Below are 27,567 nucleotides of genomic sequence, written 5' to 3'. Positions count from 1 at the left end.
TGGTTTGAAATATTAAAGGCAGGAAATCTACAGTGAAAGCTACAGAAATGTGACTGAGCATTGATTTACGGTGAAAGAAGAAAACAGTGAAAGGAAATGAAACAAAACTGGTTGTAGAAGAAAGCTCATGAGTGAGAAAGAAGAGGCAAGAACAACATGTTTCTTTAACCACGGATATGGAAGTACATAATAATAGCACTAATGAGGCTGCCCACTTACTTTCAAATCATGTCTTTTAAATTGAAGACAGAAGAATACTTCTGTAGAGGGGGACTTCTTGCAGAAACTAACACAATTAAGTCCCTATTTTGACTAATTAAAAAAACCAGCCTGAATTTATGTTTTGGAAAATGGAAATTAAAATACATAATCAAGAGTTCATTCAGACACAACAATCAAATTCCCAGCTTTCTAAAATTATCAACAAGTACTAAAATTTCAGAATTGTGTTAATTATCTGAGTAACAGATACAATCACATAACAACCTGTCCCTGCACTGTCATAGCTCGATAGCCAGGGCAGATAAATACAATAAATGTGAGCATTGAAGACTCTCTTGATCATAATTTGAAATTATCCACTCACAAGGGATTTGCTAGTATCCTTACCTTAAGCATTTCAACCATGGCTGAGAAGATAAATAACTAGAATACAATTTTGTCCTAAAAATAAGCCATTCTCTTCACCAGATGAAACAAAAAATTTTGGTAAAGTAGCAGAACTTGACCTCAGATTTTCCTTGTTTCTGATCCAACACTGGTCCCAGAAAATCTTACACCACAGCACAATGGTTGGTCTCAAATTTTAATCAATATGAGGTATTGTGATCTTAACATCCCAAAATCATGTTATGACACTAAGACTTTAAGCTATTTGCCACTGCAATCATAGTTAACTAATATGTACAGGTGCAAATGAACCCAGAAGTGTGCGAGAGAGGTAGGATATATTAAATGGAGATGCTGTGAGAGAGCAAGCTCACAGGTCACAACCTGCAGCTCTCGTACCCTTCTGGGGGGCACCTCATGTCCTGTCAGGACGGACATTTTTTAGTACAGTGGTAGAGATACTTCCGTAATAACAAGATTAAATCATGAGACAGTACTTGTGTCACTGGATAATTTCAAACTGTCCTGCCTTCAAACAGAGAACTTAAAAGCTTACTCTAGAGCTTTTAACTTATCCATAGGTATATTTGATAAATAATTCTTGCACATCTACTGATGAATACATCCTTATCACACCAACACGATATGCACTGAATAAGTGCTCATAAAAGATTAAAATTTACACAAATTTATCTTGCTTGATTTAAAACAGCTACAACTCATTAATACTCATCCCTCATCAAATGAAACATGCGGCGTATACAGTGAAAGCTCCTTTCAAACAATAGGGTCTGGGTCTACAAACCACTTTTGTTTTATGATACGGCTAAATACTGTACAAGAGGATTCAATCACCAGGAAGAAAAGGTCAAAGAAATTTGTTCTGTAAAAACAATTTAAGTGGCTCCCAAAAAAAAAACAAAAAAACGGAAAACAGGTGAGCTGCGGCATTTCCATAAGTTACACTAAGAAATCAATTTTAGATGACACTGAAATAAGGCCTCTCTGGTTTATAGGAGAATATATAACTCAAGTGATACATCAATCATGCTTACTTACTAAAAGAAAAAGGGGGCGGGGGAGGGGGGATCAGCTTGTGCTTACTTTACATTTAAATTTGCGAAAGATATTTAACAGCATAACTACAATGAGCATACATCCACAAAATAAACAAGCATACAGCCCAAACATTTAAGAATCAGTCAACTTTCATTTCATTTGGAATATTTCCAAATTCTAGTCTACATCAGCACCAGTACGAACAATCATCACTTAAACTCCTTCTTACAAACATTGGTAACAGTCTAATACATCATAGTGTCGTCTTTTATCAAAGTCAGCTGAACCCTTATGCTGGAACACATGACTTGGCAGACACACACTAAGATTGAAGAAGTTACATCACACAATCATCTTCCAAACAACCATTTCCCTTTCACAATTTTACACTAAGGGGAACAGTTATAGAGTCAATTTATAACTGCATCCCCAGCTCTAAATCAAAATAGATCCTTTCCAAAAATCCATCTTTCACAAGCGATAAAATAACAATTCATAAAATTCATTATATCCTACTTTGTGACTATGGAATAAGTGGACCCAACACAAAGCTTCTCAGCTGCCAGACACTCAAATTGAGTGGCATCCAGTGAAAACCACCTGCTTGCTATTGATCTCAATCTGGTTTATATATTGGTATCTTGGGAATGAACTCAACTTGCAAAACCTGAAAGGAGAAATAGAAAAAATATATTTAGACATAAAGACTTAATGATATCTGCATGGTATAGGTCCGATAGTACCCTGCAACCACATCCAAACATGTGCAATATATATATATATATACATATATAATGAACTCACATATTCCATCATGGAAGACGAATCACATCTCTGCTTTGTGAGTCTCCAATGAAGGCCAAGTTTGTGATAGAGTCTGCTGTTTTCCCACTCCAGAAGTTTATTTATTGAGTGCTGCGTCTGAAAAAGAATTTTTAAATTAGCACCACTCATGTATATGTTTTGAAAAATTCAACAGAGCTGGTCAACTTTGCAATCTTACCCTTTTACTGAGACAAATGACAGGCCACAGTGAACATCCAAGTGTGCAACAGCAGCAAACACATCCGCAGAATAGCCATTTAACATTAACGGGGAGTGTTTTCTTGAGTACACTATTTGCTCTCATTATTGTTGCTTTGTACTCTTCTGGAGCAACACGAGAAACAAGGCCATTTGGAAAATCACATTCAAACCGATTACTTAAACCAAATCTGTTAAAAGAAAGGCAATAATTAACGACGCTGCAGACTTTTATACTAGAAACTTTGACCGCACAAATGTTGAAGAAGCACTAAAAGCTTCTGAATATGATGCAAATATAGAGGTCCCATTGAATGCAAGTGCAAAACCACAAAACAATGGAATAAAATGCAAGAGAAATAGCAGGTTTAATAAATGAAAACTGCTTTAATTGTAGAGGTTACAGAAGTCACAGTGACAAATACAAAGACTTGGGAGGGAGATATGAAAACAGGATTGACAACATGAAATTGCCATAAAATCTCAGAGTCAAAGAATAGAAAACTGTGGTGGTCAAATGTATGAAAGGCAGCGAAATTGTAGATTAGGGAAGACTACACAAAGTCTTTGTTTAGCAAAGCGAAGGCGAGAGGGGGGGCTACTAAGTCGACAGCCTAAACACCAAGTCAGACGATCACACGGGCAAATGATGAGTTTTCTCACATAGTCATGTTTCCTGCTCCTCTAATAACAATCGGGTCTGGGACCAACGATACAAATGAGTCTGGGATTTGCTCTTCATTTTCCTCTCCCTCTTCGTAGATCGCATCGAAGTCAGCCATGTTGACATATAGAACCCCCTACCTACCCGCTTCCCCCTCACCCCCACTGTCGTCTGCAGTTTCGGCTGCTTGGCTCAGCTGAGTGATCAAAACAATTCAAATGTACATACTTTTATATCAAATCGTAGTCTGTTTGACGGAATAATGTTGGCTATAAAGTTAAAAGAGGATCCTTTAATAGATTGAAAGACATAACAGAAAGGACGCGTTTAAACTTTAGATAAAATAGTTATTTTTTAGTTGAATGTTGTGCAGCCTTTTAAGAAACAAAAGAAAATCACTCGGTCTTTGGTGGGTTTATGAGGGCGTCTCTAACCTTAAATTGCTTAAAATGTCATTTGCAAACTAAGTATTTGACGCGATTCTGCAGTTGATCTCTACATTTATTAGCAACCGAACATTTAGTTCTCGTCTAGAGCGTTGTGAATTCGCATGCATTTCCGTAATAATAGTTGTACTTAAAACGTTCTTTCAAGAAGTACCTTAAGTTAGTGAAAATGGCTCTGAAACCTGTTTCTGGGAACATTCAGGAAGAAATGAATAGTATCCCTTTGGCAGATGGCGATCCGCAAGGTACTTTACTTAATTTTTAGTTTGTGGAACTTTTGACATCCCTTTAAACTTAACTCAGCTGTGTGTTTGCATAACCTCTTAATTTAAGACTTTACTGCTCTACTCCATACCCTTTATCAATCTCTCTGTTATTTTGTTGCAGACATTATTCAAGACGAGAGTGAAGTAGGAGACATGTCCCAGAGTTCTGATGCTTTCATGCGAGGCCGAAGTATGGATTCTATCCCCTCCACTTTCACCAACGGCAGTAGCAGTCCAGGGCCCAACAGTAAGTTATTACTTCTAAAAAAGTAAAGCCCGAAACCAAAGAGGGCCTGATTTATTGCTTAATCACTGCCTTTTACTTGTATCTTTTAGGTCTAGATCCAGACGTTAGCCCTGATGAACAGGAAGAGAAGGCTCGTCTTATCTCGCAGGTTCTGGAACTCCAAAATACACTGGATGGTTAGTAAAAAATTAGAGTAACAATCTATCACTCTGCACCCCTTTCATTTTAACCAACAAATGTTATGTATTTTGGACTGACTGCAGTGCTTTTTATTTTACAGATCTTTCTCAGAGAGTAGATAGTGTAAAAGAAGAAAATTTAAAACTACGATCTGAAAATCAAGTTCTTGGACAGTACATTGAAAATTTAATGGCTGCATCTAGTGTTTTCCAATCTGCGGAACCAAAAGGAAGTAAGAAGTGATTTAAACGGAGATCACCACCAGGCATAATTGTGTTCTACATACTTGGTTAATTCTGTTCTCTCCTTATTTGGAAATCCATGACGATTGCTTAACCACAATCCTAATGCTAAGCCATTTTTCCTTTTGCTTTGGTTTGCTTTGTCAGCCCCAAGAAGAGGACCCTAAATTTTGCTTTGGATGTTTCTTATTCTATTCTTCTCATTTTGCTTGTATTGTGGTGGTAGTTTTGGTAGAGAAGCCTTATTGTGGACCATTACTTTTGGAGCAGATAGCATTGTGCCTTCAATAATAACCTTGGAAAGATAAAAATAAGTGCAGTTTATCTTACACTTGCAATGTTTTTGATTTCTTTTGGTCATAATAATAATTATAAAATTGATTAATTAATTAATTAATTAATGTGGCACATCAAGGCAACTAAAGCTATCTTAGTGTGCTGTTTTTTATCCCAGCATATCAGAAGCAGAATAATGGTTGATTGCTCCTCTGAATCTGAAGACAAGAAGAGAACTTTTGATTGATTTTTATTATTAGTTAGCCACCAATTGCCATTTGGAGATATGATTCTTTTCTTCCATGACAACAGCAGAATAGGCATGTCTTAAATGAACATTAAGGTGCAATAATGAAATTTAATTTGTGGAGAGTGACAAAACAAAAAGTCTGAACAGTAAAATCTATCTTAGGACATACATTCCATTTCCAGTGTTTTGCTTTGTGCTAGTTTATTTGCTTCACAAGTTACATGGATAAATTATTCCCATGAGACAACAGTCTTCCATTTATGTGGACTGTCACAGGACACAGCCTCAGGTGAATGAGGGATTATGTGGAGGGACCCTGTGGTGTCCCGGGCCGGCACACAACGCACCTTGCTGCATTTTTTTTCTTCTGTAATGATATACTTTGTAGGTGGTGCTTTCAGACTTCTCTTTCTTAGTCCAGGGAAAAAATTCTAGTGAAATACTGTAGTTGAGATACTCTGCTCTGGGTGAGGCATTTTAAATTGAATGTTGGGAAGTAAAGAAGCACACCAACAATGAAAGGATTTGTTGTTAGCGGTTATCTTAAACTTTACACTTGTACTTTATTATTTTCTTGTGATATAAATAATTTGCACTTTCCCCTTGTTCCCTTTTTAACTACCCCAAGAGGTTATTGAATGTTGTATTTATGTATTCATCTATGATTGTTGCTAAGGTATGCACTAGAAATTATCTGTTAACAGTCCTTGTTTTTTAATCTCAAGTATTAATTTGCTTCTTCGTAAAATATCTGTATGCTTAGTTGACAATGATAAAAGGAAGCTTCTTATACTGATCATTTTTTTCTGATCTTTGCCCCGTTTTTTCTCCATGAATGTGACTGCAGAATCGAGAGCCTTCTGATTACCGGAGTCTCCATGAACATATCTTGGTTTTGATTCCAAAATACTGAGAACAACAGTTCACCTAGCCACCCTGATGGGCAGGAACTGGATAGCCTTTTGTCCCCATGCTGTCTTCTGGCCTGGTTTCTGTTTGCCATTCTTTTTTATGCCCACGTACCAGCCGATGTGAGCGAATTTCCGCGAGAGATATGTATTATACCGACCCAACATCATCTCAACAAACACTGTCCCTTCTTGACGAATGTTTGCCTACAAAGAAAGAAACGAAAAATGTTTTTCAAATAATTTAATAAGCGGTCCATCTGCTGTACACAGCACTCACCTGACCGTAGAGTTTACCTTGCCGATTCATGGCAAGGAAAAGGTTGGCCTCAACACCACGGATTCGCACTTCTCCATTAGTCACTGAACTGAACTCCAGCACAGCTGGAACATATCGACAACTTAGATCACCGGCTCGTAGAGAAGAATCTCATTCCTGTCAAGCCCAAACGAGGGGGTGCGGTACTCACCGTACTTGTCGTTGGGGTTCTCGGTGCCCGTGACCCGCCCCTTGGGCCCGATGGCCAGGTGGAAGCCTGTGCGGCAGAAGAGCTTCATGCGGTGGCCGTACACCGGGTTGGGCGTGGCTGTCCACGGCCCCAGGCGGGGTGGCGGTGGCGCCGCGCGAGGTGGTGCTGGCCCTCGTGCTGGCCGCGGAGGCTGCGGCTGTCTCGCGGGGCCAGACGGCCCAGGAGGCCCCGGCTGGGGCTGCCTCGCGGCGGCTCGCCCGGCAGGAGGCTGCACCCGGAACAGGGGCGACCACACCGGACCGCCGCCGGGGCGCTGTTGTGTAGGCGGCGGGGGCCAGCACGGCGCGCGCCGCACTCTCGAGGACGGGCTGCGAAAACAACATACGTTGCCTCAGAAAACGGCCAGCAAGCGCCAAGCATGACAGCATCACTTGGATTCGACGTCCATTCACGAAACGCCGGGGCGGGCTTAACTCTGTCAGTGGACGCTGCATTGCGCGTTGTTTACCTTCCCTGCGTCCTTCCCTCTTCTTTTTTTGCTGTGCCATTTTTTAAAAAAGAAAATTTACGATCGGAGTATGGTTTTGATCCTCTGACATCAAAGTCAACGTCCGGGACCAGGCTGGCCGCCGCCCCCACCCTCGCCCCGCCCGGCACGTCTACCCCGCTACCCCGCCCCGGCACCGAAAGTGTCGATGATGGACTTCCCCGAGGCCTTGGCCGCGCGGCCGACGAGCTGTCCCGGTTCCTGCTTTGCTTCGCCGTCTTCGCCGGCACCTCGGCTCCACTCCCTCCGCTCCCTTCCTCTCAGCCTCAGCGACCGAAATAGCGGTGGGGGTGGCAGGCGCGGCACGCCGGCACGGCACACCCATCGTCCATTCATCCACACCTTCCCTTCCGGCTCCTGCAGCATGCCGCCACGCCGCCTGCAGCTTGCATTCCCCTCCCAGCTTCTCTGTCGCCCGTGAGGGTGAGGCACGGGGAATGATGGCTTTGAACCTTATGTCCGGTGTTTCATAGCTCTTGAGTGGACCGATTTGGTCGTCCAAGAGCACAGCAGGCTCTGCTGAGACTCAAGAGTGCCCAGTGGAGTGCCGCTGGCACTCTGGCAGACACACGGCGCACGGTAGCAAGGGTTCTACTCTTTTCTCTCCGCCTACACTGTCCACAGCTTGCCTCCCCGCGCAGTCTTGGCACGACCCCGCGCGTCACCGCAAACGCCGCCCTTTGTTTGTTTACCATTTACCGGCGCGGATCCCTCGAAATCGGGCTTGGCCAAGTCACTGCTTTGACGTCTGGAGGTGCGGCCGCGACAGAAAATTAATTGGCTGTCCGCTGCCATTTATTGGCTGCCCTGTTTGGCGGCACGTATGCATTGAAGAATTGCGGAAATACGTGAATTGGGGGCGAACGCAAAGATAGTTTGACGCTCTGGGAGCAATCAGCCTGCCAACGGCGGGATAGGCAGTCCCGCTCGGCACTGGAGTGTGGCAGCACTGTCCGCGTCCAGGGGCTTCTCGGCCGCTACACCGTCTGGAGGCAAAGCCACCCACCGTACCCGTCCACGGCCGGTCCCACGTCGTCCACGTCGTCGTCGCCGCCGCCGAAGTCGTAGTCATCGTCGCTGTCCTCGTCGTCCTCGTCCTGGTCGTCTTCCTCTTCGCGACGGGGGTCCGCGTCGTCCATAGCCCGCGCCGCGCGTGAAGTGGAGCCGGCACTCCCTGGCGTGTGTTGGCGTGCGGGCGCGAGCACGCACTGGCAGAGCACGCCGGTCGCAGTGTACGCCACACCCCGCCCGCCGCGGTGCTGCCCCGCCCAGACAGGCGCCGCCGCCGCCGACCCCGCGGCGCGGTCTCGGGTCACCATCCCCCTTCCGAACGAAATCTCGGCGGGCCCGCTCGTAAGTTGACAAGCGCGACGATCAGCTGCGACAGCCCCCTCCCCTCCTCCGCATCAGCCTAATCCCGTTCCCACACGTGCTTTCTGACACTGACTCCGCTCGGCGTCTCGTCGCTCTGTCCCTCTCGCACCGACACGGAATGCCCCACGAGTGCGAGTGAGACAACGCGATGTTCGGAATCGCTCTGCTGGTTGGTCTATGAAGCGGTTCTATTCCTGACCTCCTTGTTATACGTGGCTTGACAGCAATAAGGTGGTCGCAGAATGAGCGTGCGCGCGCGAGGGTGTATCCGACTCCTTGTCTCGATGTGAGCACGTGGGCATGCACACCGTTAGAAGTCCCTCTTGGCTTGGCAGGATGATGAATGAAACAGTCCAAATTTTATGGAATATAATTGGGCTTTTGTCTTTATTAATTGTGTCTCATCAGGGTCGGCTTTAGCACGACTCTCTGCTTGGCGTCCGCGCATCCTCTCCGTCCTCCTCGTGCTGCAGGAGGGACGTGACTCGGTCTGGGGGCACTTCCGGGCCTCGACGGCCGCCTTCGGGGCTCTGGTCTTGGCTGTGGCTTGCGTTGGCGTTCGGAGACGGGGCCAGGCCGGCCAGGCCCGACCCGGGGGTGTGGTTGTCGAGGTCGTGCCGAGGGAAGGCCACCGCGTACCTGTCCACGAGGGCCTGCATGGCCTGCACGCCGGTCGCGTCGCGCCGCTGCGCCGCCGTGTCCAGGGCCTGCGCTAGCCCCTCCATGGACGGGCAGACGCGGCCCAGCGCCAGCGCGCTCTGCATGGAGCGCGCCACGGCGTCGAGGCCGCAGCAAAGCCTGGACCGAGTGCAGCGAGGAGGTTGGCGATGTCCTGGCCTGGACTTGCACTGCGTCCGGAACCACCCTCCACCCTCCCTTGCCGTCAATGTGGGCACTCTGGGACGCAGCCCTGCCAACTTCCCTGAGCCCCGTACCCGCAACACTCGCAAACATCCACCTGCGCAGCTCGTCGGCCCGGGTTCGACTCCGGACGGCGGCCTCCGCGTGGCAGCGGGCCTCGGCGTCGTCGCCGGCCCGCAGACTGGCGCGGCAGCGCGCCCTGGCGGCCGCCTCCTCGGCCGCGCACAGCGCGCGCTCGCGGCGGAGCTCCTTCACCGTCAACTTGAGGCGGAAAAGCTGCGGGTCCAGCGCCATCGCCCCGCCATCCTACTCGACCGCACCCACACCGTAAAGCTGCTCTCCCGTTCAGCCCGGTTCAGCGGCGCGGCCAACAAAGGTTGCCGGAGTACCGGCAAAGCTCATTGCGCGCCCCATTTCGAAGCCGGGCAACTCCCCGCCCCCAGCGGACAGCGGAGGGAAGTCGACAATTGAAGGTCGACAACAGTGGTGGGGTGGGGAGTATGAGAATCTGAGGGGGCGGATAACGTTCGTTTCCAAACCAACCAGTGACAGTTTGTTGATTTTTCCTGGTGAAGTCCCTTCAGCCCTTCTCTTTTGTCGTCTTCTGCGCGCTGCTGTGTATTTAATCTCGTAACCAATATGGATGACGTCGGTGAAGAGGTAAGAATGTAATTAACTTTTTATGTACATAGAATATGTGGGTGTTTCTTGTGTGTTGTTGTTACATATCAAGAGGTTAGTTTCAACCAAGGTTCCATTCATTAAATGACATAATTATTTTGTTTCAAAAGTTTCTTGCCCCTGCACGCCAAACTGTTTCTTAAGTGTCCGTAATTTTGGAACCATCATTCTTGATCACCGCTGTATGTTTATATTACCCTACAGCTGTAACTACGACACTACTTTCCCCATTGTTGGGAATGAACAATGCTGTTTTTTAAATCATTCATTTCTTTTTCAGAGCCAGTTTGTTGTCGATGAAGTTAGCACGATAATAAAGGAAGCTGTGGAAAGCACCATTGGTGGCAATGCTTATCAACATAACAAAGTGAATCAATGGACATCATCTGTAGTTGAAACATTGTTGGGCACCCTCACAAAACAGCAAAAGCCTTTCAAATATATCGGTAATTTCTTTTGGTTTTATTTCCTTTTGTGAATTTGATTGGAAAAATTTATGAACTAATTTATTTTTCTTCTTAATTGCAGTTACTTGCACAATAATGCAGAAGAATGGGGCAGGTCTACACACTGCTTCATCCTGCTACTGGGACAACACATCAGATGGAAGCTGCACAGTTCGCTGGGAGAATAAAAGCATGTATTGTATTGTGTCTGTGTTTGGTTTGGCAATTTAATGCACAATTTTTTCAAGGCATTCCATGGACTTGGTCACTGACTGTTTTGTTTTTGGTCGGGTCTGAAATTGAGTACCGTTGTTTCTTATTTGAATTTAGCAGAAACAGAGTCCTTGCAAATGATTCTAAATTAACAGGTTGTGCTGTGTAACATTGTAATGGGAACTAAATGAGAACCAATTTTTAAGCTTAATCCTTTCCTCTAACCAATTTTTTTAAAAGCAACTGTTTTGAATGAAGGGCCTCCAGTACAGACCTGTAATTATTTCACTGCATGATGCCACCCACAGAAACATGTCTCAAATTTACGTAATTAATTTCATACCTATGTTTCTCGTGGCAGTCTGGTTTGTATTGTTTGGCCTTAAAGATTTTTAAAAATTATGTTCTGCTAACTCTTTTTGTTTTAAAAACAGAAGTTTATGTGATATGTATTTTGTTACCCAAGTGCAAGTGGATTAAGACATGGTTGTTTAAGTGTAATGTTTTATTTATTTAATAAATGTAAAGCTCTTGCTTTGCTATCTATGTGGCTATTTGATTCACAAATTCATTTTTTATGTTTTGTTGTAATTCATGAAATAGTGCAGGGATTTCAACAACACGACTCAGGCGGGCCGGATCACCTCCAGCGGCAAAGAGATGATGTTAGGAGGAGTGCAAAGTGCAAGCAAGGAGAGATCCCTCTTGGCCCGCGTGACGACTTCCCTCCAAGACCCCTAAACTACTACACTTGTTAAATGCACCTGTAAGAAATGCTGTAGTGCCTTTTGAAGTAAAACTTAACTGTTTCCCCTAACAACCACAATAAGCTCCTTGTTAAATAAATAAAAATTTTAAACGCACAAAAAAAAAAAGAAAGAAAAATGAACTGATTAATTAGTCTTCTTTACTGTTCTCCTGAAATCAGATTTGTCTACTTGTTGATAAAACTAACAAACAAAATGAATAAAATACATACAGGATGGAACAAAGTTAGATGTATGCTCCCCAGCCAATGTACATTTGGCTCAAGTTGTCAATACTCGTAGCCTCTTGTATGAGAAGGTGAGTTTGTCCTTCAACAGACAACTGAAGTGTGCATTTCTGTTGTTTCATAATTCCATTCAGACGGTGTTCAATGTTCTTGACATTTTCAACTGCCTGCAATTATTAAAAGAATAGAATATGAAAACCAGGCTGAAAAACATCTAGAGATAACCACATGGTACAATTTAACTTACTAAGTCATTTGTTACTTCAGGTTGATTGGCATTATGCTTAATATTTCTTTTATGAATCACATCATCCACCTTTGGGTCGTACACAAATGGTTGCAACACAGATAAAAGAGTTTCCCTCATTTCTCTCAACATGTGAAGAGTTATTTCACAAGTGGTGCGGAATGATCCCTCTACTTTTGTGGGTCCCATTGCAGAAACCATGTTGTGTGTTAATCGGAATGGTACTCTCTCTGGGTAATCAAATCGTTCACCCTACAAGAAATAACAAAGGGAAAGTAACTACACATAAATCAATTAATTTCACTTACTTAGAAACACAAACCTTATTGAAAAGGCAGTTAAAATCCACATGTACAACATCACCACATGTTGTATCAAGGAGAATATTTTCACCATGTCGGTCTCCGAGACCTAAAATATAACCAACTATGCTCATTACAGCAGTTGTATGAACATAGGAATTTCTGGCTTCAAACCTACAAAAACAAAATTATTAGTGTCTACACCCATAAAATATTTGCAACAAAATAACTACGGTATTGTCATAGTTTTCGTTTATTACCAGCTGCGGCTGTCAGTGAAACTATTCCTAAACCAGAGTCTGAAGACGGGAGGATGCATGGGTAACAAATGATTTACAAACATATTTTTAAATTCTTGGAGTCTGGCATCCTTCTCTGTCAAATGGAAGAACATATAAGCAACAAATAAATTCAAAAGAGGATAACACGAACTGTAAGAAACAAACACCGACCAACTACGAACTTCCGTAATTCTGCTTGTGGTACGTTACACCCTAATTCTTTGTACAGATTTGAAACTATCGTTCGGAATGTACACAGATTTGGTACCCATTCAATTAGTCCTGTTTCCTCATTCAAGGGAACAACACTCTAAGAAAGAAAAACAAAAAAGAAAAAAAACAAATTAGTTAATCAAAGAATACTAAACAATGCATGTCGTCACTGTACTGCTGTAGCTGCAATAAAAGTACATTTTTAAGTCAAACTTCCTTACATATGTTCTTATGTTAAGCCCCCGTGAACGTGATGCAGGGTCTTTCTGCAAGCACTTATTGATGAGGCTGTTGAACTCCATAACTCGAGCATCTAATCTCAGATCATCCTTTAAAGCAACCATAGAGGTACATAAATGTAGATAAGATATAAAATACTGGAACTTGATTTTAAAGCATAATTTGCAAAAGGTAATGGACTCCTAAAAAATATACCTTGTCTTTACACATCATATCGTAGTCCTTTCCATCTGATCCCCTTAAGGTTACTTTTTTGGGTTTTTGTAATGATTGAAGAATGATCACTTCATTTCTGATTCCAGTGATGGTGGGTACATTTCTATAAAAGAAATGAGTCTTACAAATAATAAGTACAGGTCAAAAAAATTCCACAAAAGTGAGAAAACTTACAATGGAAAAGGAAGATGGTTCCCCACAGAACTTAGTTCTTTTTGTGGTAGTGTTAATGTGCGGCAGTGCTGCAAAGGCATCATGATCTCACTGAAAGAAGGAGCGGCCAAGAGCTTTGGCAAAAGCTTACATAAAGCGTTCACACTTGTCTGACGGACGTTCTGCAAATGCAAGAGATATAAATTGTAATGCATCACTTTTTAGGCCTCAACCCAGGTCATGTCTGAACTAAGGTTCATTAAAATTTTACTTACCTTACCAACAGGTTTTTGACACAGATCTGCAAGCAGTTGGCCTAATTTATCAAAATCTGATGTCAAACGCACCAGGGAAGGATTGCGGCTTACTTGTGAGTCCCCGAATACTTGCTCACAGCGAGTCCGCCTTTGGGCATATGAAGACTAGAACAAAATCATTCGCAGCAACACATAACATTTCTTTTCAAAAAGTACACATTCTTTAATTTAAATCAAAATATGCATACTCTTTTTAGGGCCACCAGCATCCATAACGTTTGTTGAGGAAAAGATATAAGAAGCTGAACAATAATTGTCTTGATTACACAATAGACTTCTAACACAGGATGACAAAGTCGAGAAACCAGTTGTGAAAACCCTGTCATAAACATGTAGGATGGGAGCACATTTACATGTCCCTCTGCCGAAAAACAAAAGAGTGTCAATAAGAAAAGAGTCGTTATTAATACTGTCAAGTTAAATTGCACATTAATGCAAACCTATGAACTGATTCATTTTGGCTAGAAAATTTCTCTGTTCAGCCATCTCAGATGACTCATTTGATGGCTTTGTCCTGGCACAAAGCAAAGATGCACTATGATATCTTTTCCCATAGTCCAACCATAATGTCAACATCCGTGACATACTATGATAAATCTTATTACATCCGTATCTTAAGGATTTGGTGTATGAGCGGATCGCCCACATCTGGAACTCACTAAACACAAACAATGAGTCAGAAAGTTGCATAAAAAGCAACATACCTTAAGTCCGATGCCATCCTTACCCAGCAGAGTGACTACTTGTATTTTTCTTGAGTGAAATAGTATCATAATACTTTGCTAATGAGGCATGACTATTTTCCCACTGAGCATAGACCTCCACAGCATCTTTATAGTTATAAACATTCACATCAACATCTACATTCATACTTTCGTCATTATAAACTGCGACCAACAGTTTTGCCTGAAAGGGTAAGAGTACAAAATGAATTTAGTCTTCCTGAGAACAGAAACAAAACTTACACTAAATCAGTGGAAAAATCTATTAACAAACCTCAGCACATATTTTACGGTCTTCTACCTGACACTCTGGACCCATCTTTTTATATTCTTTGCTTTTAGGAAAATGTTCATCCAAACCTCTGCGAAGAGTAGCCAAAGCATGGTCTTGTTCATTCTTTGCCCAATGTAACTTTGCTAACTCAATGAAGTGTCTTTTAGGTTTATACTTTTCAGCATTCAGAAGGTAAATGTAGGATTGTTGGTATTGTTTCCCTCTACAAGGAAAAACCAAAACAGGAATTAATTTTGAAAGTTGTACCATCTATTTGGGATATCCTCAGGAAGGTTTTTTTAAGGGTGCACTCACATGCGAGCAACTTCTGCACTCTTGAGCCAGCTTGTTCCTAGTTCCTGACGTAACAATTGAGCTAGAGTGTAATGACTTTCTCTGACAAAGGAAGAGGCTAGTTGTAATAAGCAGCGGCGCAATCTTAAGAGGGGTTCTTGAAATGAAGAAGAGGCTTGGACAAGTTCTAAACGATTGTCCCACACTTGGACTAGATTGTTCATTGCATTGATGCACGGTACCTCGGATGCATTCGAAGAACGCAACATAGAAATTACTTTACTGGCTTCTTCTAACTCTTGCAGCATATGAAGCCTGAATAAATGGTATTGTAATAGCAAGAATAAAAATAAGTTACAACAGTACAGTTAAAAAGTACAAAGGCTTACTTGATAACATGAGGGTATCCCTGTAAATAGCTTCCATTTTCAAGACTAGCAGAGCTTAGGACTTTACTTAAGTAGCTTCTAGTAGAGTACAGGGCCTCTTTAAGTGAGTCTTTGTTATCATGGCGAATGTCTACAAGACCTCTTCCAATGCTGACACCCCATGCAGTAGAATCTTGAAACTGAGGATTTTGGAGGGCAGCCTCTAAACTCTCAAAGTTATTTAATCTCCAAAAGCATTCAGCTTGAGCCTCTAAAAAAGTTGAGGAATATTTAGCCCTAAAATACAAAAGGCAAATCTGATTTAGAGAAGCTGTTCCAACACGAAGGAGACCTACATCATAGCGTACAACATGTAGTAAAAGGACATATTACTTCTTAAAAATGGCGCCTTCTGCAATGTGTAGAGCTGCACATGGTTGATCAAGGCTCAGGCAGCATCGTATCATACTCATTTGGACCAATTCAGAGCCCAGATCATCATTGCTGAACTCTTTTGCGAGAAGTTCATAGCAAGCAAGAGCTTCCTAAATGAAAAGATAATAAAAGAAAACACAAGTTTATTAACATATTGAACACATTTGTGTAGTAAAATGAAAACAAGATAGTAAATTACATTTACAGCATATGAAAGAACTAACCTGGTGCTGTCCAGCAACTTCGTGGTAAACTAGAGTGTCCAGTAGTTTTGGTTGAGTGCATTGGATAGCAAGTACTCCCTTGATTCCATCAGGTTCCTTCAGCTGACAATAGATATTCTAAAAACAGACAGTAGGAAAAGGAAGGATTACAACTGGTGTAAATAATAAAAAGAGGACACTAAAACTTAAGCATCAGTTTGTAAGAGTAAATTGAACCTCTAAGAAGCCAAGGTGGTCTTCATTTTTCATTATATCCTTCTGATCCATTAAGAAGTCTTCCAAATACATTAATGCTCTAGCATATTCATTTACCCCATAATTTCCATATGCTAAATCCAATTTTGAAAACTGGCTCAAAAATTCTGAGGAAGTTGGGAGGAAGAAAATGGTTAAAGATGGCAAATTGAAGAAAGGACCAATCATAGACAAATTACAATGAAACTTACTTCGCACATTTGGCACATTCATAGGCTGGTAATTTTCATTATGTGGTTCTTCCTTCTTCTTTCTTGAACATCCCACCCACTTCTCCAAAAAATCAAGCAGAGAGAACACAGTTTTGGCACAGAGAGCATGTGTGGTGCTATCTGAATCAGTGGCTCCAGGAAGATCAACAGACCGATTGAAACCAACTTGATACTTTTCATATGTTCTAGGAACATCCCTTTCCTCAATGTCTTTTTCTTGAAGTGAACGCTGCTGTATTATGTAAATCATCTCCTCTATCATCATTTTGTGCTGTTCCTCATTTCCTGAAGTAACAGCATACACTGTAAACAAATAATAATAATAATTTAGGGCATGTTTGAAGAACAATACTCTTTGCCAAAATACATAAAAACATACGAACACAATATAAATGGAAGAAAGAAAAGGACACAGTTGATATCTCTCTTCAAGCTTGGAATACATAATGTAAACAGATCCTTGGCATTTGTATCAGTAATGAATGTAACAAGACGACAAGCCCAGGTATGAGCCCAGTTTGACAAAGTTGAAGCATGTCGGGTACTGTAAAAAAAAAATCAAGGACAAAAGTTTCGCGCACTGAGGCAGATTAAGAATTGATTTTGATCATCCCAACAAAATTTACACACCCGAACACAGGATGTGGCCACACAAGATTTGCTTGCAGAGAAGTCATGTAATATGATGAATCTTCTAGTGGAGCCATTACTTGTTGAATATTAACTGGAAAGAGATCCCACAAATTTTTTTGACCTGGGCTAGGTTGAGAAGATATCTTGTATCGACATAAGAAATCCTAGAATAAAATTTTAAAAATCAGTGATATAGATTACCTTAAAAAATAAAAGGAACTGACTTTAACAGTGAAACCTACTTGAATTGCAACAGCAAAAGAATCAAGGTAACGAGTATTTCTTGCTGCTTGGTATGCCTTTGCCAGAGTAGTCAATGCTTGAACAGCAAACTGATCATCGTCCACCGAAAAGATTTGGGGTATACCTATACATACAGGGTGGTAAGCCAAAGTGATGCTGTTACTTTAAGCGGAGATACAAACTGTTACACTACCTTCTTCAGGCTTCTTGTGGGGTAGATGGCCTGGATCCAAGGCTCCAAGCATGCCCAGGTTTTCAACACAAAGCAACTGAATACTTTGGTCAGTATCTCGACAGCCCTCAACTAAAAGGTTTAAAAGCTAATATAGACAGAAAAATAAGTTACCTTTCCATCAAAACAAAGACACAACTTGCAAACCACAGATAAGGCACACCTTTGCAACATCTTCATGAACAACTTCCTCTAGAAGCAACGACTTGGTAAACTGAATTTGCTTTTCCTTAAGGAGGGACAGAAGATATTGCAATCCATGCAGACGCACATCTACATTGTCATGCTTTATGAAACGTAATGGCTGTTGAAGGTAGTCTGCTAGACTGCAACAACACATTTAGACTTTAGACATTGGGACGGACCAGCTAGTGTATCTCAGTGTAATTTTCAACATACCTCAGACTGTCTTTGAATGTGCTTCTTTTGTTTTTAACATGACGTTGAACTACTTGATAGAGTTTCTGTAGAGCTGGAATATTTGGTAGAAAAAAAAGATCAGGTATATGTTCTGCAAGCTCACGCTCATGTCTTAAAACGACCCACTCAAGCATTGAAGAAATCTTATCTGGAAACTGATCCAGCAGAGGTAAAAGTGATGCTGCTACTGTTCCAAGAAGAGGTCCCAGCTCAGGAATATCAACACTGAAAAACAAGACGAATCAGAGAAGAATTCCTAAAGCAGCTAACACAAATTGAATTATGGAAGTACCTTTGAGTGAAAGCCTCCCAAGCCCCACAACTCAAATGGGGAAAATCACAATGTGTGAGGCGAAGTGCTGTTCTTAATGTAGAAAGAACCTAATAAGAACAAGAGACAAGAAAATTCATCAAGGAAAGGTGTGAGATGTGCATTCCCCTTGATTAATGGTTGTGGAAAAGAAAAGAATCACCTTGAGCCGAACTGGGGTGATGTACTTCGACCCCATCAGGCGAATAATTCTGGGTAATGATTGGAGAGCTTTAATTTTATCACTCTCTTCAGAACTTGAACATTCAAGCAGAGAGTCAAAATGTACAAGAACTCCGAGAAAACGTTTTTCCAAGTGTTTTGCCTATAAGTAAAGAATTGTAGATAATCAATTGAAGTCCAGTAACACCAATAGCTCGATAAATGAGCTGCATTTAAATGAAATCTCTCACAATGTCAGCTTTGCTTGGTGGTTTCTCCAACTTTTTTGGTTTGCTCTTATTTTCTAGGACATCAATTAATTGGCATATTCCTTCCTCAACACGCTCTGGCTTGCAATCATAATGAAGAAGCAGTTGATTGTGCAAAGTCTGAAAAGGGAAAATGATCTTTTTCCTTTAAAAGCTACTACTTTATTACAATTTTAAAACAAACTGACTTCTCTTCATACCTTGAATGACACAATTACAAGCTCTTGAGCACTTGTTCCAGACATTTCTTCCATCATTCTGACACATTCGTCAACAACTTGATCAGATTCATTCAGAAAAGCATAAGGATATATATACTGAAAAACAAACACAAAAACATAAATAAAAGAAAAAGAGGAGAATTGCAGTATTAAAGCTTTAAGTTAAAAAGACAATAAAAATTAAATAATCACTTGGAAGGAGTCCTTGATCAAAGAAGCTGCATTGCATGACAAAAGTTCAACAATTTTTGCAAGGAAGCCTTGATCTTTGAATTTCACAACTAACACCAAAAGGCTCGGTAACACACATTTCATGGACTGTCTTAACCAAGCAATAGTTGACTCAAAACCAAAGCCATACACAACTTTATCCATAACTTTTATCCATGAACGTGAGGCATGAAGATTCATTCCCATCATATTTATCAAAACCTGGAAAACATTATTTGAAAAAAAAATAAAAAAAAAATACTGAAACCTTTTTATAAGTTATTGAACATTTATGTATTGATAATCATAATAAAAACTTACTTGGCATATATCAGACTGAAACCGAAAGTACAATTTACCCACATTGGTATTGTGGGCAACAGCAATTTGTTTCAAATACACCTCGCCCAATGAGGGTTGACTACATGCTGGATGTCCCACACATGCCAACAATAATTTCAAAACAGGCAGCAAGACACAATCTAACGGTACACTACCAAATAAAAGAAACAAGGAATACATCGGTAAAATCCTACATTTAAGGTAAGTAAATTTTACCTGATTTAAAACTTACCAGCCAATATCAACAATTGTTGACAATAAAGTCCCCTGTACATCTGAGTCTGGGTTACATTTGTCATTCAATCTTGAATATATTGACTTAAATAGCATTTGAAGTACAAGCTCCATCCTCGGTCGAGAATGTGACAGTTCTACTCGATCAGCTTGAGTTAAAGGTATGTGCTCCTCGCGCAAAACCTCAGATTCAACACCTTTTCCTTCCATCCAGTCCCGTGAAAATATTAAAAATTTCACCATTCCAGAAAAGATTATCCTCACTTGACGGTCATCATCTCTGTTAAAAAGAAAATTCATTTTTTATTACAAAGCACTAAAGGTACTACACAGATAAAAAACAAACAAAATACACTGCACATACTCAGCATATTTCATCAGTGTCTGAACGGTGTCTGATTTGTACATTGAAGGGAGATGTAAGACTAAAGAGCCAAGTGAAGCAGCCATGTTTCTTCTCACAGCGATCACAGGACAAGTCAATAAAGACATAAATTTGTTGACAACAGTTTGAGATCCAGGTAGAATATTTCCTGAATTGACTGAAGGCCCTAAGAAATCTTTGCAGCATGTCAAGCAAACATAACTTCTCTGTATGTTGTTTCCAGGTCTCTCCAAGCTGAATTAACACCAACCAAGGTCAGAACTTCCACAAAAACAAATAATTTGATTTTTAGAGACTAGATTTATACCTTGTTACTGCTACATCCCCTGATAAAACGCAAACAATTGTTGCAAACACCTCAGAGACTGCTGTTAAAATTTCTTCACTATTGGATTCAAGAGAGGGCAAAAGGATACTTTGTAGGATGGATGAAGGCTGGCTTGAGTCTAAAAGCAGTGCTGGCACCGATTGAATAACTTCAACCACTAATTGCGTATTGCTGTGCTCTTGAAATGTATGAATGATTCCACTAAAAATTGAATGTTTCCAATCATTTGCTTGAAATGAGCAAGGAATATTAGCCAAAGCATGCAAGCTTTTGATTTTCATTTCATTAGCTAGAAACAGATCAGTGTCAACTCAACCTTTACCTCTTCTTTTTCCACTTTTAGTATTGTCAATGGGGTGATTTGACTAGAGTACTCACATGTAACCTCTGGAAACAACTCAGGGACCTGGGCCAGGGTTTTGCCCACAACACTTTCATCATTATTTTCAATCCATGGCAGAGCTAATACAGAAAAGGCTTGATCTGCACAAGTCAACTCTTTTGAATAAACTTCTGGCAGCAGAAACAGGTATCTCACAGTCAAAATCACAGACTTGAAAATTGTGTCAGAAAAAAACACTGTTGACCCAGAAGATTTTATGGAAACAAGCTGTTGAATCAGGAAGTATAGGAATGAGACCAATAGCTCAACCTGCAACAATCAGAGTGTTCATCTTCAGCAGAACAAAAGAGCATACTGTAAAATTGTTTCAATAAAAAAAAAATGAGCAGAACTTTAATGGGTTATTTTAGATAAAAAAATAAAACAGACCTCTTCTGGAAAGAAAACAATCCCAATTGGAAGCTTTTTTGCTTCTGCTTTTTGAATACATCATATTCACTTTCACTGCACACTCCACTAATGACTGAGTGACAAAGAAAAGGTAAATTAGAATTAGTAATTACTGAGACATGCAACAGAACAAAATGGTCGAAAAGGTTAAAATTTGAAAACCTTTAACTTTGCAACTATGTCGTTTATTTCTTGAAGAATTTGTTTGGTTGGCTCCGAAGGGAAATTGGATTGAATTGAATTTATTTCTTCTAACACCTGACAGTGAAGAGCAGTCCAGAGTGGTAGCTTGGCAACTGCATCAATATTAAGAGGTGGACTGAAAAATAAAATAAGAGTACAATGACAATAAAATAATAGCATAGGAGTCACAAGATAAAGAAATAAAAAGATAACTTACATTGTGTTCTCTGTCCTATCTATCTTCTCAAATTTCAATGATGTTTGGTATTCTTGAGTTGTCTCAACATAAGCTACTAATTTATCACAGAGATATTTTGCTAAAAACTTCACAGCAAACTACAGGAAGAGACATCTGAGATATTATATAGAAGAAAAATGATATCAGAGTAAATGTGCCTAAGAACATACCTCCTGTGTTTCATATTTGTTTATTAAGAAGCAGAAATTTTCAGGGTTCATTGAGTCATGAGGTAGAGTATCCAGCAGCAGGACAACATTTTTACAAGCAGTTTCCAGGCAGGTTCCTTTACCACAAATTAAAAAATAATGTCACAACCAAAATTCTGTCTACAGGTATTAAAAAGAAAATTTGAAAAGCTTGCCTCCATTATCTGCACTCAAATGACATATCACAGAGAGTAGGCTCGTTAGTAAGTCTTTGCTTCTAAAAACATCACGTAGACAACATTTACTTGATACTTGATTGACGAGATCCACAACACTACTTAACACATTATGCATAATTTCAGAATCATTGTCAACTTTGAGTTGAGTGGACACAGACTTGGTCACACACTTTAGCGTATTGCACAATTCTGCTAAGGCCTAGAGGCAGCAAAAAAATAAAGGGTTGAAATGAATAAAGCAATTGGCATTCATAAATCAATACCTCTTTTCATACTCACCATTCTGTTGTAGCAACCATCAATAGAAATTATTTTAGACAACGATTTGAGGACATCTAGTTTTAGAGGAAGTTTTGCAACTTGCAACAACTTACAAAGGACCAACCAATATTCATTTAATAGATCTTCATACATTTGTACATTGGGAACCATGAGTCTAAAATCTGTGAATATTTTCTCTTGAAGTATAAATGAAATTATTGGAAATTATCTCAAAATTGGAGGAGTAACTCTTACCTGCACTGAATATTTCTGTAAATTGTTTATCATAGATTGTGACTGAAGCAGAATATACTTAGCTGTCAGGTTTAGTTTGTCTAGTTTCTCTGGCAATGGAGTGAATCTCTTAAGTAGATGAGATCTATTATTCAGCAAAGGTTCAGAAGTTTGTAGAGTTAACAGGTCTGTGGACAGAGTAGCGAGGTAAAGTTATCTCAAAACATATCTCTTTGTTTAAATGATTGGTTGGCCAGACAGACTAGTTTTGAGCTTTTACCAGTTATGCATGATACATATTCCATGAAGAAGAACCGAGTCATGAATCGATTTTCAGCACAAACATCTAGTATTTCAATCTGAGCTTTGACACATGATGGATGAATATCCATCAGAGAGTCTCTTCCAAGAATACAAAAAAGACGTCCTAATAGCCAGGTGCAAAATGCTGAAAGAAAGCAACAGATTGAAACATGGAAAGCGATTTAAAGGACACTCAACACACTTAGAACACTCGAACAGCAACTCACCAGTGTACTGCTCTTCTAACAATGTATATGATTCTTGGTCACAGCTGGCTTTCGGTGCAGGGATGTACCAATTCTTTTTGAATCTGCAGCTGTTGTTAATAACAGCAATGAACCCCTCTATTTTCTTCCTGCTCTCCATACCCTCTTGATAAAAGGTAAGAATAGGGTCCCTCAGAAGTTCCCATACTTCAAGAGGTGGTTTTGAACCGGATTCCATTCTATAAATTCAAACATAAAACCCGGGATGACATCGTGACAATAGTGGTATAATATATTTAAACGACTTCAAACCAGAGGGCACTCCGCTTTCAGTTGCGGTAGGTTATGTTCCCTACGGTAATACACAAAAGCACAGGCAACCTTGGGCCAGTGCTTCTAATGCGTCGCACTTCCACTCCGTAAAGAGGACGTGAATCACGCAATGAGCTAAAGGTAAACAACAATTAATCACTTACGTCGAGTCACAAGTTTACCCCATCACAATGAACACCAACACAAACGCTCGGGTTTCGCGCGCTGCGGCTATGCGCCTGACGTTTTATTTCTCATACTGTCATCGGTGACAAACACACTATGAGAAATCACGCCACCCGAAGTCGTACGGCGACTCGCGCGGGATTCAAGATGGGCCGCTCTCGCTCTGCCGTATTCTCGACGCTTTTTCTATCATTTGCGCTCGCTGAGCGTGCTCCTGCTCCCAGCCCTCACTTTTCCATAGGCACCCTCTTTGCATTCGTGTCATCGCAGCCTCGAGCTGATCGCTGCATTTTGCGGTGGCTGGCTTAATCAGCGGGCCGCTCTGTAGACTGATTCCCAGAGTCGTTTTCGTCGCTCTGTCTCTCTCGCACCTATACGATACACTGCATGAGTACGAAAGAGATAGAGCGACGAAAACGACTCTCGGAATCAGTCTGCTGTCTCGCGCGTGAGTGCGAGAGAGACGGAGCGACGACAGCATGAGTCAGTTCAAAGTGGCACACGGTTCGGTATATAAACACAGGGGCGGTCTGCGCACCGCCAGACCCGCCAGCCGCCTTCGCCACCATGCGCCCCGCTGTCTTCGCGCTGTCCGCCGCCCTGGGCGCCCTGTGCCTCGCGGCGGCCCTCGCCGCGCCTCTCGACGACGTTGACTCCCTCGCCACAAAGGCCGAGAAGACCCCGGCAGAGGCCGCCGTGGACCCCGCGCACCCGGACGAGATCAGCTTCTTACGCAGCCGCTTCAAGGAGGAGGCGGGCGTGGACGTGCAGGACGAAGACCTGCATCACCTCCTCCAGGGCGCCGCGAGGTTCGCGATGAGCGCCGACGCCCTGGAGGGCGAAGTGCCGCCCTACCCCGTCGACTCCATCAAGGCCCAGGCCGACGTGGACGACGAGCCGACGGAATACCGCTCCGCCTAGTGAGCGGTCGTGTGACAGATTGGAGAAAACTCTAGAGGAAGCTACTTGCACTGTTTCTGTGCCAGTTTATCAGATACGAGAAAATAAACGCCAAGTTCAGAGTCATGTTGTTTTCTTTTCTGAAAATTATCACAATTTGTAGCGGCATGGTAGCTGAGGTGAAAGTAGACGAACAGTCGAACTGAAGCTCTACGACGTCCATTCCCGCTATCATGCCAAGTCGTTACTGCTATCTGGCGAGCGTGGCTTCGTCTCCGCCGATGTAAAGAGGTAATGCCGGCCAGGGGAAAGAAAGCACGCCCAAACGAAACGCGGGGAAATATTGTACAGTTTATTTTGACGCAGTACAGACCCTACTAGACATATCCTAAAAACCGGAATCGCCAAACCGAGGAGAGGTTCGGAGGCGGCTGGCCCCAAAGCCCCAAGGACACGAAACACTCATGAAGTAGCAGTCAAAGAAGTCAAAAACAAAGTGGTTTTTCGTCCAGTGAGGTCATGTTGTGCATTTCGTATTCTTAGGGGTGGGTTGATGTTCTTCTCGCTCACTCAGGCCTTGATGGCCTCTTCGCTTTTTCCAGCGGGCTGGACGTTCTCGACGGCAGCTTCAGCCGCCTCGGCCGCTTCAACCTGGGCCTTTGCAGCCTCCTTGTCGAGGCCCTCGACCAAGCTGCGGTCTGGCCTGGCGGCATCGGGCAGTTCACGAGTTGCTTCGGGATGGGCCTCGTCCTGGGAGATGTCAGGCCGCACAAGGTCCTGCATCGTCTCAGGCTCGGACTTGACGTGGGAGGCCTCGGGGTGCTGAACCATCTCGGGCTGGACGTCAGTCTGGGCCTGGGGAATCGGGGACTGGATCTCTGGGTGCTGGACTTCAATCGGATGCTCCTCCTCAGGGTGCTGAACTTCGGGATGGGCATCAGTCTGTCCTTGGGGAATCTGATGCTGGACCTCAGGGTGCTGAACCATCTCGGGATGGAGCGTCGTGAACTGCTGAACTGTAGTCGGTTTCTGTCCGGGCTGCTGCTGCTGAACCATCTCATAGCTGAATCCGTTCTCCGGAGTCTGAGTCTGGATTGTTGACTGTTGGAAATCCTGGGGCTGGGATCCGGGCTGTTGAAAATTCTGAGACTGAAACGAGGTCTGCTGACTCTGAATGATTTCGGGATGGAACGCAGACTGCTGAACCGTCTCCGGGCGCTTGTTGAGACCATTCCCGAGCACAGCGTTGATGGAGTTGATCCCGCTGAGAACGCTTGTTCCAACAGCGTTGGCCCCAACGTTGAACACGTCGAGCAGTCCTCGCTGGGTCCGGGGGTCTCCGATCTGATCGGCTGCTTCAGGATGGGCCTCAGGATGGGCCTCAGGATGGATCTGAGGCATCTGTGGCTGCCCCTGTGGTTGGAGAACCTCAGGCTGGACCTCAGGCTGGCTAATCATCTGAGGCTGAAACGTCGTGACATGCTGAACCGTGGTCGGCTGGAGTCCGGACTGCTGAGTCGTCTCGTAGAAGGTGCTCCCTGGAGTAATCTGAGACTGTATCGCTGACTGTTGGAAGTTCTGAGGCTGGAACCCGGACTGTTGGAAATACTGAGGTTGGGACTGCGGGAAGTTTTGAGTCTGGAATGTGGTTTGCTGCTGAGCAATCTCAGGGTGATAAGCGGCCTGTGGAACTACCTGAGGCTGCACCACAGTCTGCTGGACCGGACGCTTGTTGAGCCCAGCCCCGATCACGTTGCCGAAGGTGTTGATTCCGCTGAGCACGCCCGAGCCTATGGCGGCCCCGATGTCAAACACGTCGAAAAGGCCGCGCTGGTTCCTGGGGTCAGCGAGGGCGAGGTGTGTGCCCGCTTCAGGATAGACCTCAGTCTGGATCTGAGGGACCTGAGGGGTGACCTCTGGCTGGAACGCGTACCGCTGAATTGCGGGCTGCTGCACCACCTCGTAGGGGATGCCACCCTGTGGAATGATCTGAGGCTGGAACACGGGCTGCCGAACGATCTGAGGCTGTTGCGGCATGAACTGAGGCTGCTGCTGCATGAACTGAGGCTGCTGCATGAACTGAGGCTGCTGCTGCTGTATGATCTGAGGCTGCTGCTGCTGCTGTATGAACTGAGGCTGCTGCTGCCGTATGATCTGAGGCTGCTGCTGCTGTATGATCTGAGGCTGCTGCTGGACAAACTGAGAGTGCTGCTGAACAACGTCAGGTTGGATCTCGGGCTGCTGAACACCCTGGGGCTGGATCATGGCCTGGACTGGGTGGTGCTTCCGCTTGTTGATGCCATTGTTGATCACATTGTTGAAGGTATTGATCCCGCTGAGGACTCCGCTACCAATGGCGGTGGCCTCGAGGTCCAGCACGTCGATCAGGCCGCGCCGCGACGCTTGATTCTTGATGATGCCCTCGTCGAACACCGCGTTGAACTTGTGAGCCCCGTTCTCCACACCCTGTCCCACGGCATGGGCGCCAAGCTGTGCCAGGTCGACAAGGCCTTGGTCCTGGAGAGGGACTGCGGCGCGCTTTACGAAGCCTTGCGGCTCCATGGCGGCGACCTCTTCGTGCTGGACGGCCTCGATGGCGGCTGCCGTGGTCTCGGCGCCGGTTTGTTGCCGCGTGGTGTCATCCGCAGCGGTGACGGCCTGCTGGGCGGCGGGGATGACGGCGTCCTGGGCGCCGGGGTGGACGACCTCCAGCGGCACGGCGAGGGCCGCCGTGAGGCACAGGGCCGTGCTCAGCGCCAAGACGGTGTGGCGCATGGTGGCGGCGGGCGGTGTGTCACCGTGTGTCGCGCTATGCGCGCGCCGCCGCGTTTTATAACGGCCAAGCCGACCATTTCGGTCGTTAGCCCTCCCTGCTGCGGCTATCAAGGCGCATTGATGACCCTTTCTAAATCTGCATGGACAGTTTTAGCTAGTTCCGCCATTCACATGGTCGCCGGTGACGCAATTGACCACCGAAAGAAAGAGAGACAGAGGTTGTTTCGTGCACAGCGCACAGTTAGAAAACACGAGTGTAGTTTTTTTTGAAAGTGAGCGCCCGAATCGAC

At 43.4% G+C, this 27,567-nt stretch overlaps 6 protein-coding genes across 6 annotated transcripts; 2 read left to right on the top strand and 4 right to left on the bottom strand.

Annotated features, from left to right (window-relative positions):
- Nucleotides 1–89: 89 nt before the first annotated feature.
- LOC117652207 (cysteine-rich hydrophobic domain-containing protein 2) lies at nucleotides 90–3,511 on the bottom strand. The gene is made up of 4 exons (XM_034396941.1): nucleotides 3,355–3,511; nucleotides 2,672–2,882; nucleotides 2,473–2,589; nucleotides 90–2,335 (listed from the first exon to the last, which is right to left on the bottom strand). The coding sequence occupies exons 1-4, from the start codon at nucleotides 3,471–3,473 to the stop codon at nucleotides 2,285–2,287; spliced, it is 498 nt and encodes a 165-aa protein (XP_034252832.1). The 5' UTR covers nucleotides 3,474–3,511; the 3' UTR covers nucleotides 90–2,284.
- A 32-nt stretch (nucleotides 3,512–3,543) lies between these two features.
- LOC117652208 (short coiled-coil protein B) lies at nucleotides 3,544–6,058 on the top strand. Its single transcript, XM_034396942.1, has 4 exons — nucleotides 3,544–4,046; nucleotides 4,189–4,314; nucleotides 4,404–4,490; nucleotides 4,595–6,058. Exons 1-4 carry the CDS (start codon nucleotides 3,971–3,973, stop codon nucleotides 4,735–4,737), a joined length of 432 nt encoding a protein of 143 aa, XP_034252833.1. The 5' UTR covers nucleotides 3,544–3,970; the 3' UTR covers nucleotides 4,738–6,058.
- A 109-nt stretch (nucleotides 6,059–6,167) lies between these two features.
- Nucleotides 6,168–8,326, bottom strand: LOC117652227 (fibroblast growth factor 1-like). The gene is made up of 4 exons (XM_034396967.1): nucleotides 8,199–8,326; nucleotides 6,641–6,798; nucleotides 6,451–6,554; nucleotides 6,168–6,377 (listed from the first exon to the last, which is right to left on the bottom strand). Exons 1-4 carry the CDS (start codon nucleotides 8,324–8,326, stop codon nucleotides 6,186–6,188), a joined length of 582 nt encoding a protein of 193 aa, XP_034252858.1. The 3' UTR covers nucleotides 6,168–6,185.
- Nucleotides 8,327–9,921: 1,595 nt separating this feature from the next.
- On the top strand, nucleotides 9,922–11,306 carry LOC117652333 (dynein light chain Tctex-type). The gene is made up of 3 exons (XM_034397167.1): nucleotides 9,922–10,082; nucleotides 10,384–10,549; nucleotides 10,632–11,306. Exons 1-3 carry the CDS (start codon nucleotides 10,062–10,064, stop codon nucleotides 10,778–10,780), a joined length of 336 nt encoding a protein of 111 aa, XP_034253058.1. The 5' UTR covers nucleotides 9,922–10,061; the 3' UTR covers nucleotides 10,781–11,306.
- Nucleotides 11,307–11,647: 341 nt separating this feature from the next.
- LOC117652334 (serine/threonine-protein kinase atr-like) lies at nucleotides 11,648–23,779 on the bottom strand. The gene is given in 46 exon segments (XM_034397168.1): nucleotides 11,648–12,000; nucleotides 12,003–12,255; nucleotides 12,326–12,479; nucleotides 12,566–12,680; nucleotides 12,758–12,896; nucleotides 13,021–13,128; nucleotides 13,235–13,358; nucleotides 13,430–13,590; nucleotides 13,684–13,830; nucleotides 13,914–14,086; nucleotides 14,166–14,383; nucleotides 14,453–14,631; nucleotides 14,722–14,944; nucleotides 15,037–15,330; nucleotides 15,405–15,680; nucleotides 15,777–15,928; nucleotides 16,043–16,159; nucleotides 16,259–16,404; nucleotides 16,489–16,812; nucleotides 16,893–17,053; nucleotides 17,140–17,306; nucleotides 17,385–17,509; nucleotides 17,579–17,705; nucleotides 17,781–17,943; nucleotides 18,017–18,262; nucleotides 18,330–18,418; nucleotides 18,511–18,672; nucleotides 18,761–18,898; nucleotides 18,979–19,095; nucleotides 19,192–19,431; nucleotides 19,531–19,702; nucleotides 19,784–20,065; nucleotides 20,150–20,404; nucleotides 20,478–20,787; nucleotides 20,877–21,150; nucleotides 21,271–21,331; nucleotides 21,333–21,364; nucleotides 21,454–21,610; nucleotides 21,692–21,810; nucleotides 21,883–21,998; nucleotides 22,077–22,299; nucleotides 22,380–22,540; nucleotides 22,613–22,783; nucleotides 22,876–23,043; nucleotides 23,126–23,343; nucleotides 23,581–23,779. Coding segments are annotated over 45 exon segments (8,001 nt in total). The 5' UTR covers nucleotide 23,343; nucleotides 23,581–23,779; the 3' UTR covers nucleotides 11,648–11,755.
- A 1,293-nt stretch (nucleotides 23,780–25,072) lies between these two features.
- LOC117652226 (chromatin modification-related protein eaf-1-like) lies at nucleotides 25,073–27,277 on the bottom strand. The gene is made up of 2 exons (XM_034396966.1): nucleotides 26,699–27,277; nucleotides 25,073–26,596 (listed from the first exon to the last, which is right to left on the bottom strand). The coding sequence occupies exons 1-2, from the start codon at nucleotides 27,275–27,277 to the stop codon at nucleotides 25,073–25,075; spliced, it is 2,103 nt and encodes a 700-aa protein (XP_034252857.1).
- Nucleotides 27,278–27,567: the final 290 nt, after the last annotated feature.

The sequence above is a fragment of the Thrips palmi genome, unplaced genomic scaffold, assembly GCF_012932325.1.
Source record: "Thrips palmi isolate BJ-2018 unplaced genomic scaffold, TpBJ-2018v1 HiC_scaffold_7, whole genome shotgun sequence".
Taxonomy (NCBI): domain Eukaryota; kingdom Metazoa; phylum Arthropoda; class Insecta; order Thysanoptera; family Thripidae; genus Thrips; species Thrips palmi.
The sequence above is the reverse complement of the archived record's forward strand: the minus strand, read 5'-3'. Positions and strand labels throughout refer to the sequence as shown.